General features: G+C 37.9%; 1 protein-coding gene and 1 pseudogene across 1 annotated transcript; both read left to right on the top strand.

Moving 5' to 3' along the window:
* Window positions 1-1836: 1836 nt before the first annotated feature.
* LOC109380701 (ferritin light chain pseudogene) lies at window positions 1837-2493 on the top strand (annotated as a pseudogene).
* A 2662-nt stretch (window positions 2494-5155) lies between these two features.
* LOC109380711 (keratin, type I cytoskeletal 27) lies at window positions 5156-9657 on the top strand. The gene is made up of 8 exons (XM_019638567.1): window positions 5156-5632; window positions 6090-6172; window positions 6548-6704; window positions 6977-7138; window positions 7222-7347; window positions 8735-8952; window positions 9170-9219; window positions 9337-9657. Exons 1-8 carry the CDS (start codon window positions 5189-5191, stop codon window positions 9477-9479), a joined length of 1383 nt encoding a protein of 460 aa, XP_019494112.1. The 5' UTR covers window positions 5156-5188; the 3' UTR covers window positions 9480-9657.
* Window positions 9658-16338: the final 6681 nt, after the last annotated feature.

Genomic DNA, 16338 nt, shown 5'->3' with positions numbered 1-16338 from the left:
TTTTTTTATATCAGGGGGATTATGCATTATGAATTTGTAGCAACTGGACAAACAACCAAGTTTACTATTTGGAAGTGCTGAAAAGGCTGCATGAAAAAGCTAGACGAAAACGACCTGAACTTTTTGCCCACAATTCATGGCTCTCGCATCACAACAATGCACCAGCTCACACGGCACTGTCTGTGAGGGAGTTTTTAGCTAGTAAACAAATAACTGTATTGGAACACCCTCCCTACTCACCTGATCTGGCCCCCAATTCTTCACCCAAAGATAAAGAAAATATTGAAAGGAAGACATTTTGATGACATTCAGGACATCAAGGGTAATACGACGACAATTCTGATGGCCATTCCAGAAAAAAAATTCCAAAATTGCTTTGAAGGGTGGACTAGGCACTGGCATCGGTGCATAGCTTCCCAAGGGGAGTATTTCAAAGGTGACCATAGTGATATATTCAGCAATGAGGTATGTAGCACTGAGTTCATGAACTAATTGTCTGACCTTGTATGATAAGGTTTCTTAATCATTCATGTTTCTTAGAACACCATTGCCTTCTTTCTGCATTCAAAATAAGTTCTCACTGAACAGAAAGCCTGGCCCTCTTGGGGTTGTCAGAGACCTTGTCAGAGATCAGGTCAGAGACATATTTATTTACCATGTATTCGCTTTGAGGGTCACTGAATGCCTGCACATCACGGGTCCACCAGGATGCTGTGCATATGGGCATTGCATATGTTGCATACACTCAAGCAGTGAGACGACTGCAGACCAATATATTTCACACAGACTCCTCTGCTCACTCACATGCCCCGTTGTACCATTGGACTTCACTTATGAGACACAAGTTTAAAGATAAACTTAGTAAGAATATCAAAATGGCAATAGAAAAGCATTAAACCAAGTGTGAGGACCTTCTGAACATAAAAATTTGAAGGCATCCTTCACTGGGATCATGGCTTCCATGGCTGTTGAGAAATCCAAAGCCATTCTAATATTCCTGTCATTGGATATGTGCTGTTTTTTCTCCTGACACTTCAAGTGTTCTTTTTCTTCTTGTGTCTCTGACATATCCTGTATATGTGACTTGCTGTTTGGGGGGAGAAGGAGGTTCATTTATTGTGCCTGATTCTTGGTGATCTCTTTCGATTTAGAAGCTCAGTCCATCAGTTCTGATTGGCGCTATAGAATATGTTTATAAAATAATTTCATCATTTCTTCCTTTTCTCTTTTTGAAAAATGCACTAAAGGTTGCTCTTCCTGGATCAAATCTCTAATTTTCTAATCTTTTCTTTTATCCATCTTTTTATCCTCTGTTCTGCTGTTGGGGAGATTTTTAAAAGTTTATTTTCCAACCCATCTATTGAAGGTTTATTCTAGAAGTTGATTTTTAATTCTAAGAGGTTTCTTGTGTTCTTCTGTTCAATTTTAATGGTATTCTATTCATCGTTCAAGTATGCAGTACTTTGTTACTTCTAACAGTATTAATTATAGGTGGTTTCTTTTTTAAAGTTTTCTTGAGCTTTCTTTATTGTCTCTGTTTCCCCTGAGTGCTATTTTTTGCTTTTTTCTTTGAGTCTTTGTTTTTCAATATATGGTGATCTTTGAAATTCTGTTTAAGAATAAGGCTTTAGTAGTGCCCTCGGTGGTCCGCCACATCCATCTCTGCCTCACCAGTGTTTGGAGAGAACAGACCCAGGGACGCCCCTTCTTCCAGCCTCCAACCACTCTTCAACCTCTTTTCCATTTGCAACCTATGGAGCCATCTTAGCCATCCTCAGCCTCCGAGACCAGCCAACACCATTTTTTTTTAACTTAACTCCTTATTGCTAAGCAACCATGAGCTCCCAAGTTGGTCAGAATTATCCCACCAAGGTGGAGGCCTCTGTCAACCACCTGGTCAACCTGCACCTGTGGGCTTCCTACATTTACCTCTCTCTGGGCTTCTATTTTGACCATGACGACATGGCTCTGGAGGGTGTGGGCCACTTAGTGTGCGAGTTGGCCAAGGAGAAGCACGAGAGCGCTGAGCGTCTCTTGAAGATGCAAAACCAGCATGGTGGCCACACTCTCTTCCACGACCTGTGGAAGCCTTCCCAAGATGAGTGCGGCCATGGAAGCCACCGTGGTCATAAAGAAGAACCTGAACCAGACCCTTTTGGATCTGCATGTCCTGAGTTCTGCCCACACAGACACCCATCTCTGTGACTTCCTGGAGAGCCACTTCCTAGGCAAGGAGGTGCAGCTCATTAAGAAGATGAGCGACCACCTGACTAACCTCCGCAGGCTGGCCGGCCCCAGGCTGGGCTGGGAGAGTATCTCTTTGAAAGGCTCACCCTCAAGGGTGGAGGCCTTTGGGCTCCAAAGGCCTTTGAGGGGACCCTCTGCATCCCCCGGGTGTTGATCTTGTGCCGGAGCTTCTCCCTGCAACCACTAGGCAGCCTTCTAACCACCCTGGAGCTCTCTCCCATGCTATGGACGAAATTGAAACAATAAAGCTTTTTGCAGGAAAAAACAAAAGTGAGACATTAAATATTGGGTTGTCGGAAAAGTCATGACGTATTTTTTCTATGTTTTTCATTGCAAAATGCGTCATGACTTTTCTGACAACCCAATATTTTTGGAAGTTCTGTGTGTGCATGTATTTCACTCCAGGGTGGTTATGTAGTAAGCTTCCTTTTGTGGGAAACACTCAAATATCTGTATCTAAAGGTCTTTTTATTTTTTTAGGATTCTTCAGCTTCCCTAGAGAAGAACCCAACAACCAGAGCCGCCTACATAATTTGCAGGGCCTAATATATAATGAAAATGCTGGGCCCCTTGTTCAGTAGTAAGGAAAAAGTTCAGTTAGAGGTACTAAAACAAATATTTTTTCTTTAGAAATATTCTATTACTTAGAATATATAATAGTGGTAATATTGATACATATATAATGTTAAGCTTATTAACCTACAAATTGCAAAAAATAGCATTTTTGATGTCATTATTTTATACAATTCAACAAATTAGAACGCTTTACTAATGTGACCTCTTGAATAACCAACAGATTTTTCTGGCTCGATTTTCCTGCAAATTCACTTTTAGGTCACAAAAAATTATATTTTTAGCAACTTCATTTCAATTCATATAATTGAAAGGGATGTCAGTCATTCTTGGCAAAAATTTCAAATAATCTCTAATGGCAAGAACAACATGAACAAAGACCAAGAGGGAATGAAAGGAGACTAATCAAATAAAAGAATGGACAAGTATGTTAGGTAGAACCTACATCAAAAGAGTCTTAAGTGTCAAGAAAAGAGGATTCATCTAGCTTATAGTCGATGTATTTTGAACTAGAGGAGAGAAAGGGAAGAAATACTTACTACTTATTATTAACAATCATAATCACTTTACATATTCAACTACCCTTCAATAGCCTCACAACACAAGTACTAATGTCTCCATCTTGGAAATGAAAACCAAGCCTCAGGGAGAATGAACTTTTCATTGCTCCCACAGCTAGAAAGTGGCAGAACTGGGATATAAACGCTGATATAGCTGATTCAAGAGTCCACATTCTTTCATAAATGGTGTTGTACTTCAGGAATAATACTTTGATACCCACCTGTCTACTGACCATAATGGAAAGAAAAAGGCATGAAACCAGCAATCCAATTAAGGTTCTAATAATTGAGATGAAAGAAAATAATAGTGCCAAGGAAACTAGAAAAGAGAAAAATGCTTCAAGAGACACTGCAGACGTAGATTCAATAGGACCTACTGACTTATTCGATGTGGGCTAGTAGAAAAATGACAGCAGTAATCCTGAGCATGACTCAAGGTAATTCCACTAAGTAATGAAGAAAGATGCAAAAGATCAAATTTTGATGCAAAGGTAACTGCATGTTGAGTTGGAAGTCATGACAGAACATTCAAGTAGAAATGTCTGGAAGGCATAGTAAGGCGTGGGTCTAGAAAGGGGAAGAGGTCAGTGCTAACGATGTATATTTAGAAACCATTCCTATTGAGCCAAAGCCACAAGAAAGGATGAGATCACCAAGGGAAAGTGTGTAGAAAACAAGAGCACCAAGCTCAAAATTGTAAGGAATGGCAAATTCTAGAGCATAGAGGAAGAAAGGAAAGGAGCAGAGATGCAGAAGCATTCTCAGAGAGCAATTGTTTAAAACTCAGTAAAATTGGGCGGGGGGGTCAGTATCAAAAGTGTCCAAGAGGGTGTAGGAGAATAAATATGAGAAATAATGGCTGGATTAGAGATGTGTGGTAACTAGCAATCTTTGAGAGATTATTTGCATAAAGTGGTGGAACCAAAATTCAGGAGTGAGTAGGAAGTGAAAAGTGGAGGAAGTGAACGCAGCAAACTTTTCTAGAAATAATGAAAGGAAGAACTGTAAAAATACAAGAACTCTAGAAATAAAATGGGAACATATAGGCCATAGTTTAGTCCTTTCATTTTACAGGTGAGGAAACTGAGGCCTAGAAAGTTTAACCAATACCTTTACTTAGCCTCGTTAGCAGCAGAGCTTAGACAGTAAACTAGTACAGATAAAATGGTAACTCAGAAGGGATGAAGATCAAGGAAAGACTTCCTGTCTTCAAAGAAGAGCCTATTGAACGCCTCAATTTTCATATAGGGCCTGCTCCTTCTTCTCATACCACAAGCTCATTGTCTTGAAATTATTTTCAATATATCTGAAAGAAAGATCATATTATCCAAAGAAAACCATAACTATGCCTCACTTGCTGGGGGGGAAAAAATGATGGTGGTTTGATCAATGGAAAGAGAAATTTGTCTATCACACTTTTTTTTTCACACTTTTTTATTCTTATAGGAATTTTATAGTCCTGAAGCCTGGAAGACAGGAAGCCTTACTCATATTAAATTTGAAATGCATCACTATAATAATCTTGATAATACTCCTCCCTGTCCCATTTCCGAGATAACAAATAACCCCAAGGTAACTATCCACCTACAGAAATGGACACAGTAGGGTAAAGACATTCATTTAAAAAAAAAAAAGTCACCCAATTATGAATAATTCATGATGAGCTGGCAAACACCATTTTGCTATGGGTAGCAAAGTTCATCAAGAAACACCCTGATAATGAGTATATAAAGACAACCTGGACTGTTGGAGCAGGACATTCGCCATCGGAGCTTTACTCCAGGCACAAGCACTCCAGTCTGGACAGCATGTCTGTGCGCTTTTCTTCGGCATCCAGACGCCTTGGCTCTTGCCAGGGTGTGGGCTCTGTGCGGCTGTCTAGCACGGGAGCCAGTTTGGGGGCTGGAAACACGAGCGGTGTGCCAGGCTTTGGAAGCGGCTTCTCTTGTGCCTTTGGGGGCAGCTCATCTGCAGGAGGCTATGGCGCGGGGCTGGGCGGGGGAAGTGCTTCCTGTGCTGCCTTCATTGGGAGCGAACATGGCCTCCTCTCTGGCAACGAGAAGGTGACTATGCAGAACCTCAATGACCGCTTGGCCTCCTACCTGGAGAATGTGAGAGCACTGGAAGAGGCCAACGCAGACTTGGAGCAAAAGATTAAAGGGTGGTATGAGAAATTTGGGCCTGGTTCTTGCCGCGGTCTTGAGCATGATTACAGCAGATACCTCCCAATAATTGATGACCTTAGGAACCAGGTAAGAAACACAATGCCATAGGGTTACACCCATAAGAGTATTTAGCCACATGCGCGCACACACAAATGTATAAGCTATCACACCCAGCAGGGCTTTGCTCTAGCTTCTAATTTTCAGTAGTTCATTATTAATATTAAAATTCTAATCTTTGAACATGTCTCACCTAGCATCTGGTATGAGGTATGCATATTTATGCTTTTAATAATATTAAAATATCAAAAACTTCCCAATGTCTCCAGCTATATATTTATAAGCTCTTCCATAGAAAGAATTTTTTTATGCGTGGGGTGGGGAATAAAAGAGGCCATTCTTAAATTTCCCATTTTCAAAAGAATCATCTTATTATCCGAGACAGAATGCCAGAAATATTACTATCATTTCATAGGTGACTTTTTTCAAGGAAATTTGAAATTGTAAAATATATTTCCTCACTCTCAACTAACTCTCCGATTATCAGATAATTTCTGCAACTACAAGTAATGCCAGTGTTATCCTGCAAAACGATAATGCAAGACTGACAGCTGATGACTTCAAACTAAAGTAAGTAGAGCTGAAGAGAAACCCAAAAAGTTATCTGAATATTCCACTCCTTTATTTAGGCTATGTGAGGTTGGCTCAATTCTTTGTGTTTATTTGTTTGCTTTACACTAAGTGCATATTAGAACAACTAGCTGAATTATATATTTTACTTTGGAAATTTGGGGGCTGACACGAATGAATGCCAAGAACATATGAAAAGAATTTTGAGTATCCCCATTCTCTTCCTTCAAAGAAATTAATTTACTGCATTATAGGCAATTTAACCGAAGTTTTTCGTTTATTTTAACAGTTTGAGCCTCAAAACTTAGTTGGAGTTTTATGATGACCTTAAAACTGACATGACTAAAGTGATGACACTTTCAAATATTTTCTAAGGTTCGAAAATGAACAGGCCCTTCACCAGAGCGTGGACGCGGATGTCAGCGGTTTGCGCAGGGTCCTAGATGAGCTGACCCTGTGCAGAACCGACCTAGGGATTCAGCTGGAAACTCTGAGCGAGGAGCTGGCTTACCTCAAGAAGAATCACGAGGAGGTAGATGCTCGGTCTCCCCCAATTTCACAATCCGCCTTCCTCTCAAGTTTTGAAAATGAACTTCAGATGGCAACTGTAATGTTTTAAATTACTATTCAAGAAAGAGCTTGTCAGTATCTCCCCATGGCTTAGATTGCTTGAACATGTGTCTATTCATTCCCCCTAAAAGAAATGAACCCTTTTTTTAAAAAGCTTCTAACTATATGGATCATGTCTGTCTGGCTCCTTTAAAAATATTCAGGTCCTAACATAGTTAAACAAATGTCTTCCAGGAAATGAAGGCTCTGCAGTGCGCCGCTGGGGGCAACGTGAACGTGGAGATGAACGCGGCGCCCGGGGTGGACCTCACGGTTCTGCTGAACAACATGCGGACCGAATACGAAGCCCTCGCGGAGCAGAACCGCCAGGATGCCGAGGCCTGGTTCAACGAGAAGGTGAAACCACGCTAGGGCGAGCTTATGTGGCCCTGGTGCTGAAGTAAGTAAGCATCACGCTAACACAACTCCTAACGTTTCAGAGCGCCACGCTGCAGCAACAGATTTCTGACGATGCCGGCGCCACCACCTCAGCTCGGAATGAACTTACTGAGATGAAACGTACTCTTCAAACCCTGGAGATTGAACTTCAGTCTCTCTTAGCAATGGTAAGTAAAAATTACAAAGACAAACAAACAAAAAAACGATTTGCTTTAGGAGTTGAGAAAAAAGTTTAAAGAGCTTTCTTCCACATGATAGTACTTATTTTCATTTTTATCCATTAATTACTAACTATGCTTGAAATAAGACATTTGCATTCTGCACAGTCAAATCCTCTGTGCCTGAAAAGTATACCTAGCTGGTAATAATTGTGAAATATTAGAAATTGGCAAATACAATTTTTTGAGGTACTCGAAAAAGAAAATAGATTTTACCCCAATTCTTCTCTCCCAAGTCAAAAGATCAAAAACCACTGTCCGTGGAGTGCAAAATTATGTTTGCTCCCTCCTACTTTCTTCACCTAGCATTCCTTTTGACCACTTAATTAAGAGCACTTACAAGATCCTTTCAAGTGGCATAAACAAAAAGCAAAGTAGAGGCATGAAGGTTGCCTACAAAGCTAAACATGAATGATAATAATAACCTTTTTTATTAAGGGTTTGCCCAGCACTTTCACCCACATGAGTCCACAATAACCCTGGGGCTTGGGCAGGGCAGACTTTATAATTCATATCATTATTTCCAAAAGAAGAATCTGAGATTCAAAGAAGTGAAGCAGTTGGATATGAAGGAAACAGAACGTCTCTAAATTTTCTAACTCCCAAGTCTATACTTTTTCCACTATTGCTAGTAAACCTCCAGAGTTTATTTACAAAAGAGGCTATGAATATACATAAAATTATAACTTCCTATAAAAATTCTTACAGATGAAAGAGTAAGACACTCCCATCTTTATTCCATGTAAAATTACAGCCAGCATCCCTCTGTGGGATAAACCCTGTATAAACCCACATGGATTCACAAGCCAATGAATCAAACTATTTAATGCCGAAAAAGGTCACTCTTTTCTTTGGGTCATTCTAATTCTGGAAAGTATATGCAGTTTACTACAGGGTTATTTTTTAAAGAAGAGCTATGATCCTCATGAGAAAAGGATGTCACATGATTAGAAATGAGATCACAAAGTGTAGGGGGATTTTTATTCCTGGGGAAAGTGGCAAATTGTGTTAGACTCTGCAAGCACAGGCTATGTAGGTGGGCGGAAGGGAGGAGGGTCTTTTGACTGTGCCCTGTAAGGAAACAACCTCATCTTTGCTAACACTCGTGGGTATACGAGTAACATTCACCACCAACTGTGTTATTCTCAAATAGAAAATTAATATGACATCTAACAAAGGCAATAATTAATATCGAACAAGTGGAATCTTTCAGGTAAGTATGGTTATTTGTATTATGTAAGGATAACTTTCCTAAGTATCTCTTAAGTGCTTTCCCTTATCTTGAGACACTCCTGTGACATTATTTTATACTAAACTATGTGTTACTGATCCACAGAAACAATCCCTGGAGTGCTCCTTGACAGAGACCGAAGGCAACTACTGCGTGCAGCTGGCCCAGATCCAGGCTCAGATCGGGGCCCTGGAGGAGCAGCTGCACCAGGTCAGAACCGAGACCGAGGGCCAGAAACTGGAGTACGAGCAGCTCCTGGACATCAAGGTCCACCTGGAAAAAGAAATCGAGACCTACTGCCACCTGATAGATGGAGAGGATGGGTAAGTACTGCTTCCATTGAGAAAACAATTTATTTTAAGGTTATTGAAGATTTTTTTGAAATTAAATACAAAGTATCTATGATCTACATCATGTATACATAAACCCTTCTAGTGTTATTTAAGAATCCAATGATCCTCTGTCTTAAATCATTATGTTTAGTATCCTCAGCAAAACACAGAATGAAATCATGAATACAAGCTCTCTATATTTTTACAGCTCTTGTGTGAAAGCAAAAGGCTACAAAGGACCAGGAAATCAGATTAAAGGTAAACAAAAGCTGTGTTGAGCATTCAGTGTTTATTTGTATATGTTTCAAATGATGAGTTACTTAGTTCCCCTTTATGAATTTAATAAATCCTAACAATTCATATGTGTCATTTTAGATTCATCGAAAACCACCATGGTTAAAACAGTTGTTGAAGAACTAGATCCTCATGGTAAAGTTCTCTCATCCAGAGTTCACACCATGGAAGAGAAATCCACCAAAGTCAACAACATGAAGAGTGAACAGAGGGTGCCTTCCTGAACCCCAAAAAAGGGTCCCGAAATTAAAATACCAAGTTGAAGCTAGATTTCTAAATAAGGGACCTCTTATTTTGCTGCTTTTCTTCCAATAAATTAAGACACACTATTTTTAGAGTAGTAACATTTCTTTGGCTTTCTCTGTGGTGGTGTTTCAATAAAAGTTCTTCCTGTTGCAAATCGTCTTCACTAGTTCTGGTCAGTCTTTGCATTTTAAACATAACCCCCAATTGGAGCTGAATGTTGTTTTTAATTTCTTCTGTTTAATTCAATGGTCTTCGTAAGTTAGGAGTAAGTTTAACAGGCAAACTAGTTGGAGTCTTTTTCACATTTTTGTAAAATTTTAAATTTTCCTTTCTTCCTCCTATAAATACTTATTAAGCGCACATTAAGTGCTAGTAATGAGAATAAAATAGTAAAAACAAAAAAATCTAATCCCTGAGTCCAATATGCTCAGAGAAGTGGAAATAAGGAATTGAAGAATCAGAAACATCCTAAAAATAAAGGAAAAAACTATAGATGTGCTATTTGAAGGGAAAAGAGAGATGTGGGGAATTCCACAATGTTAGGCCACAAAACAAATCTTAATAAATGTAAGAAGGTTGATATCATATCAAGTATCTTTTTTAACTACAACAGTATGAAACTAGAAATCAATAACAGGATGAAAATTGAAAAATTCAAAAATATGTAGAATTAAATAATACACTCCTGAGCAAACCAATAAGTCAAAGAAGAAATAAAAATGAAAATAAAAAAATATTTTGAGACAAATGAAAATACAATATATTACAACTTACAGGATGCAGCAAGAGCAGTTCTAAGAGGGAACATTATAGTGATAACCGCCTACATTAAGAAAGAAGAAAGACTGCAAATTAACGTCACACATCAAGGAACTAAAAGAAGAACAAACTTAGCCCAAGGTTAGCAGAAGGAAGGAAATAATAAAGACTAGAGCAGAAATAAATGAAATAAAGACTAGAAAAATGATAGAAAAGATCAACAAAACTGAGTTGGTTTTCTGAAAAGATAAAATTGACAAATCTTTAAACTACCAAGAAAAAAAGAGAAGACTCAAATAAATAAAACTATAAATGAAAGAGGAGACATTAAAACTGATGTCAAAAATACAAAGGATCGGGCCGAGTGGCTCAGTTGGTTAAGAGCTCGCTCAAGAGTTTGAGCTCTGAGCAACAGCTGTTCGATTCCCGGCCCGAGCTGAGCTGCCAACAGGTGGCAGGATGGCTCAGCTTAAAAAAAAAAAATACAAAGGATCATAAGAGAGGACTAGAACATTTATATGCCAACGAATTGCAAAATCTAGAAGAAATAAAAATTCCTAGAAACATGCAACTTACCAAGACTAAATCAGGAAGAAATAGAAAATCTGAACAGACCAATAATAAGTGATGAGATTAAATAAGATAAAAAATCTCTTAACGTGCAAAAGGCCAGGACCAGGTGGTCTCACTGGTTAATTCTACCACTCAAATAAGAATTAGTATCAATTCTTCTTGAATTCTTCCAAAAAATTGAAGACAAGGGATCATTTCCAAACTCATTGTACAAGGCCAGTATTACTCTGATACCGAAGCCAGGCCAAGACACTATAAGAAAAAGAAAATTACAGCCAAATATTCTTTATGAACATAGATGCAAAAATCCTCAACAAAATTCTAGCAAACCAACTTAAATAGCATATTAAAAGGATCATACACCATGATCAAGTGAGATTTATCTCTGGGATGCCAGAGTAGTTCAACATGTATAAATAAAAAATGTGATATACCATATAAACAAAAGGAAAGATAAAAATCATATGAACATTTCAACAGATCCAGAAAAAGTATTTGACAAAATTCAACACCGTTTCATGATAAAAATGATTAACAAATTAGGTATAAAAGAAATGTACCTCAACATAATAAAGGCCATATATTACAATCCCACAGCTAATATCACACTAAATGATAAAAAACTGAAAGCTTTTCCTCTATATCAGGAACAAGACAAGGATATCCGCTCCTGTCACTTTCATTCAATACAGCCCTGGATGAAAAGAGCTATTAGGCAAGAAAAAGAAAGAAAAAGCACCTAAATTAGAAAGGAAGATGTAAAATTATCTCTGTTTGCAAATGAGATGCTCTTATATACAGAAAACCCTAAAGACTTCACCAAGAAAACTGTTAGAACTAATAAACAAATTCAGCAAAGTTCAGGACACAAAATCAACATTAAAATATCAGTTACATTTCTATACACTTACAACAAATTACCCAAAAAGAAAATTAAGAAAGAAAGCCCATTTACAATAGCATCAAAAAAATAAAATGCTTAAGAATAAATTTAACCAAGGAGGTGAGAGGCTTGTACACTGAAAACTATAAAACATTGATGAAAGAAATTAAAGCAGACACAAAGAAATGGAAAGATATCTCATGTTCATGGATTGAAAGAATTAATATTGTTAAAATGTCCATACCACCAAAGCAATCTATAGATTCAATGCAACCCTTATCAAAATCCCAATGGCACTTGGAAATAGAGAAAAACATTTCTAAACTTCAAATGGAAAAACAAAAGACCCTGGATAGCCAAAGCAATTTTGAGAAAGAACAAATCACACTTCCTGGTTTCAAAATATATTATAAAGCTATAGTAATTAAAACAATATGGAAGATATACAAATGGCCAATAAGCACATGAAAAAATGCTCAACACCACTAATCACTATGGAAATGCAAATCAAAACCACAATGAGATACCATCTTATGCTCATTAGGATGGCCACAATGAAAACAATAGAAAATAACAAGTGTTGGTGAGGATGTGGAGAAACTAGAACCCTTGTGCACTGTTCATGGGAATGTAAAATGGTATTGCTGCTGCAGAAAACAGTATGGCAGTTCCTCAACAAAGAGAGAGAAAGTAGAATGGTGGTTGCCAGGGCCTGCGGGGAGGAAGGAATGGGGAGTTAGTGTTTAATGGGTTTAGAGCTTCAGTTTTGCAAGATGAAAAGAGTCATGGAGATGGACAGTGGTTGCACATTATTAATGCATTTAATACAACTGAATTGTACACTTAAAAATGGTTTAAGGGCCGGCTGAGTGGCTCAGTTGGTTAAGAGCTCGCTCAAGAGTTTGAGCTCTGAGCAACAATGGTTCAATTCCTGGTCCAAGCTGAGCAGCCACTGAGCTGCCAACTGCTGGCAGGATGGCTCAGCTTAAAAAAAAATAAATTAATAATAATAATAATAATGGTTTAAGGTGGTAATTTTATGTTCTGTGTATTTTACCACAATAAAAAAAATTAGGGGGGAAAAAATCCAGCATGGTACTGGCATAAAGACATAGTCCAATGGAACAGAATAGAGAGCCCAGAAATAAACCCATGCATATAATGGTCAACTGATCTTCAGCAAAGGGGCCAAGAACACATAATGGGGATAGGGTAGTCTCTTCAACAAATAGTCTTGGGAAAACGATATCAACATGTAAAAAGAATGAAATTGGATTCTTATCATATACTATATACAAAAATCGACTCAAAATGAATTAAAAACCTAAACATAAAACCTGAAACTGTAAAACTCCTCAAAGAAAACCTAGGGGAACACTTCTTGATATTGATCTTGGCAATGGTTTCTTAGATTTGACACTAAAAGCAACAGGCAAGAAAACCAAAAAATATATTAAGGACTTTTTAATATAGTTTCCAGGAAAGAATCAATAATAATGATACCCAGCATTTTCCATGTGTTAGCTTCTATTCTAAGCTAATTGAATCCTCACAACAACACTCTGAGGTAGGTACTATTATCATCCTTTTTTTACAGATAAGGAAACGGAGGCACAGAGTGGTTGAGTAATTTGCCCAAGGTCACACAGCTAATAGCTGGAGCTGCTCAAATGCTAATCCAGGTAGTCTGGTTCAGAGCCTGTGCACAAAACCACAATGTAATATTAATACCATGCCAGTGAGACCCTCATTCCACCTTCCTTCTAGCAAGAGAAGGGATAAAAACAACTAAGTACATTCTAACTCCAATCAGTCTGAAATTAAGCTAAATCATCACAGTCTCCTTCCCAAACAAACCAGGGGTGCCATTTTGTGGGAGGAATTAGCATACCAGAATCTGAGTCTCAGAAAAAAAGAAAAACTAGGAATCTAGTGACAAACAGACTTCATTCATGTTCAAAAACAATGCATTTCTAAACCTGGCTAACAGAAATGTAGAATGTGAATTTTAAGCAATGGCAAAAGATATTGCAGCATGTTTGAAACAAAACAACAAATTTATCAGGGGAGAATTAGTGTATGATCATTAGAATAAGATAATATAATGAAAAACTTCATCCTGAGATAAGCAGACCTTAACACTATATACCTTAAAATTTTAATTCAATTGTTTTTGAGTACCTAAATATGCACATTATATAGTAAATATTCTAATACCTAATTGATTCCAAAGAAATGATAGTTATGTGGCTGAATACCTGTTTCTTACCATGAATAGAATAATCATTCTCAGGGGAGAAATATATAGATAGAAATGGCCTAGAGAATGTAAGTCTATTCCTCACTTCCAGAAAAGACTACAGCAGACCTAAACTTTTGTAGTAACCATTAACTTACAGGAAATCTATGATTAAGAATATTCTAGAGGGCCGGCCGAGTGGCACGATGGTTAAGAACTGGCTTGGGATGCCAGAGGGCCCCGGTTCGGATCCCACATATGAGGGCCAGTGACACTGCCCTCCACAGCTAAGATGCTGAACAACAGCTCAACCTGGAGCTGGGCTACCATAAGGCGCTGGCAACGGCGTAGGCTGCAGCCCCTGTGGCAGTGGGTTGCCATGGGCTACTGTATGTAGCCAGCAGCCAGCGTGCTGGCGACTGATCTGCCTCGCCCGGGAAGAGTGCAATGATAGCGCCAACTTGGGCCAGTGAAGCAACATCCTCCACAACTAGACTGAAGAACAAAAAAAAGACAGCAACTTGTCTGTTCTCCTTCCCCCAATTCCCCAGCTCTGTTCCCATCCCCCCAATTTCCCAATAAAAAAAATAAAAAATAAAAAATAATTCTAGAGATTTACCCTTATGAGCAAACAGATGACAACATTTTGAGGAGTTCAGCATTATATATTCCAGCCCTGCTTTTGACATAAACATGATTTGTGATCTGTGTTGCCACTTAGCTTCAGAGCCACCTCATCTCCAAAATGCTTCTAATAATATATGCTTAACTTATTTTACAAAAGATTACAAGTTAATTACTATTTATGAAATATCTAGAGATCAGTAGATTTATGTTAATAATACTTTGTAGTCTCATAATACCTCTTATCCAAGAAACTCAAGACTTATAAACTATTATACTGACAATATACTCTGTTTTTCTTGTTCTGTTCTTGGGAAACATGGGCAAATGATTAAAATTTTGACCAGGTCACAACAAAATCAGTAACAAGTCTCTGAATACGAGCTGCATCTCTTAACTTCTCACACGTTGTTCTAAACATGTGCCAATGGTCTGAATGACAGTTTTATATTAATTATCTGAAAATATTTTGGTCAAAAAAATCCATGCATCCTGATCCACCAAATATTCCATATCTTTTAGGGACAATAATGTTGCATGTTTTTCCATGTATTCAACAGCCATAACACTGAAAAACCTCACACAGAAAAAAATGACTGTTTCAAAACTGTCCAAACCCATAATCAGTTAACCAATCAATTTGTACCTTTATAAGTGATAGAGACCTGACCCTGTCTGACATAGCCACTTTATTATAATAATTTAAGTAATTAACACTTACACAATGTTTGTGCCCTTCAGACTGTTTTATAGTCATTTATTATTGGAACTGCTCAACATTCATTTCAGACTGTTCAATGTTATTATTTTCATTTGTCCATTAAGGAAAGGAAGCACAACTAGACAGGACAACTTCCCACGGGCATCAAGGCAAGAGAAGGAAAAGCCTGCTTGCTTACGACAACAAATCTTCTATCTAGATTACCAAATAATTGGCTTTTTAGGTAGTAATAAAAAAAACCCTCTCCATACATTTTACTCCCCACTCATCAATATGAAGGTCACTTCTCAAAATAATTCATAATGCTTGAAATACATAAATTTAAACTAAAAGGCAGTGAACAATATTTTTGAAGTAGAGAAATTAACAATTTGGAGACTCAGAAATTACATGAAGGGACATTCTATTCCTGGACTTAGCCAAGAAATCACAATACAAATAATTTTGTCAAGGGTACATGTTCATTCATTTTAGTTAAATGGATAAGCAAAGTACTGCATGCAGTACTTCTATTATTCCAGCTTTCAATTTTCAAAAAATCAATTCAAGAACTCCCACCACCTAAGGATCATTATATATTGAGAGTCTCTGATTTAAACAAGAAAACACTCAATAAAGCAGGATTAATAGAGATACTCCACAAGCATCTGCAGGACAAAAGCAGTAGACATTTCTCACTTGACTGATTAAGTCTTTGTTATATAGGGGGCAAAAAACTGGCATCTCTTCCAGAGGTCAAAAAGGTGTACAATTACTCATATTTAATTTTGACCTTTGAAAACTATGATTCAATGTTACTCCACCTGGCATCTTTTCATATACAAAGATATCCTTGGGCACCTTTCCACCTACAGACTGGACAGTATTGAAAATTATGAAACGTAACAATTAGGGTGCAGGTAATATTTTATTATAAATCGGCATGCTTAAGACTGACATGACCTACTGAATCTTATAAAAAGCCAGTGGAACTACTGTGGATGGTGTACTTTGACTTTGCTCCTCTCTTAGAAAGGGTCCCTCAGCTGTGCTGTCGCC

Source organism: Hipposideros armiger, unplaced genomic scaffold, assembly GCF_001890085.2.
Source record: "Hipposideros armiger isolate ML-2016 unplaced genomic scaffold, ASM189008v1 scaffold_40, whole genome shotgun sequence".
Lineage (NCBI taxonomy): Eukaryota > Metazoa > Chordata > Mammalia > Chiroptera > Hipposideridae > Hipposideros > Hipposideros armiger.
Note: the sequence above shows the minus strand (reverse complement) of the source record. Positions and strands in the feature narration are given on the sequence as shown.

Coding starts and splice junctions, on each gene's coding strand:
- LOC109380711 (XM_019638567.1), top strand. CDS start 5,189: ATGTCTGTGCGCTTTTCTTCGGCATCCAGACGCCTTGGCTCTTGCCAG. Junction 7,139..7,221: donor AGGCCTGGTTCAACGAGAAG/GTGAAACCACGC, acceptor CTAACGTTTCAG/AGCGCCACGCTGCAGCAACA. Junction 8,953..9,169: donor CTGATAGATGGAGAGGATGG/GTAAGTACTGCT, acceptor ATATTTTTACAG/CTCTTGTGTGAAAGCAAAAG.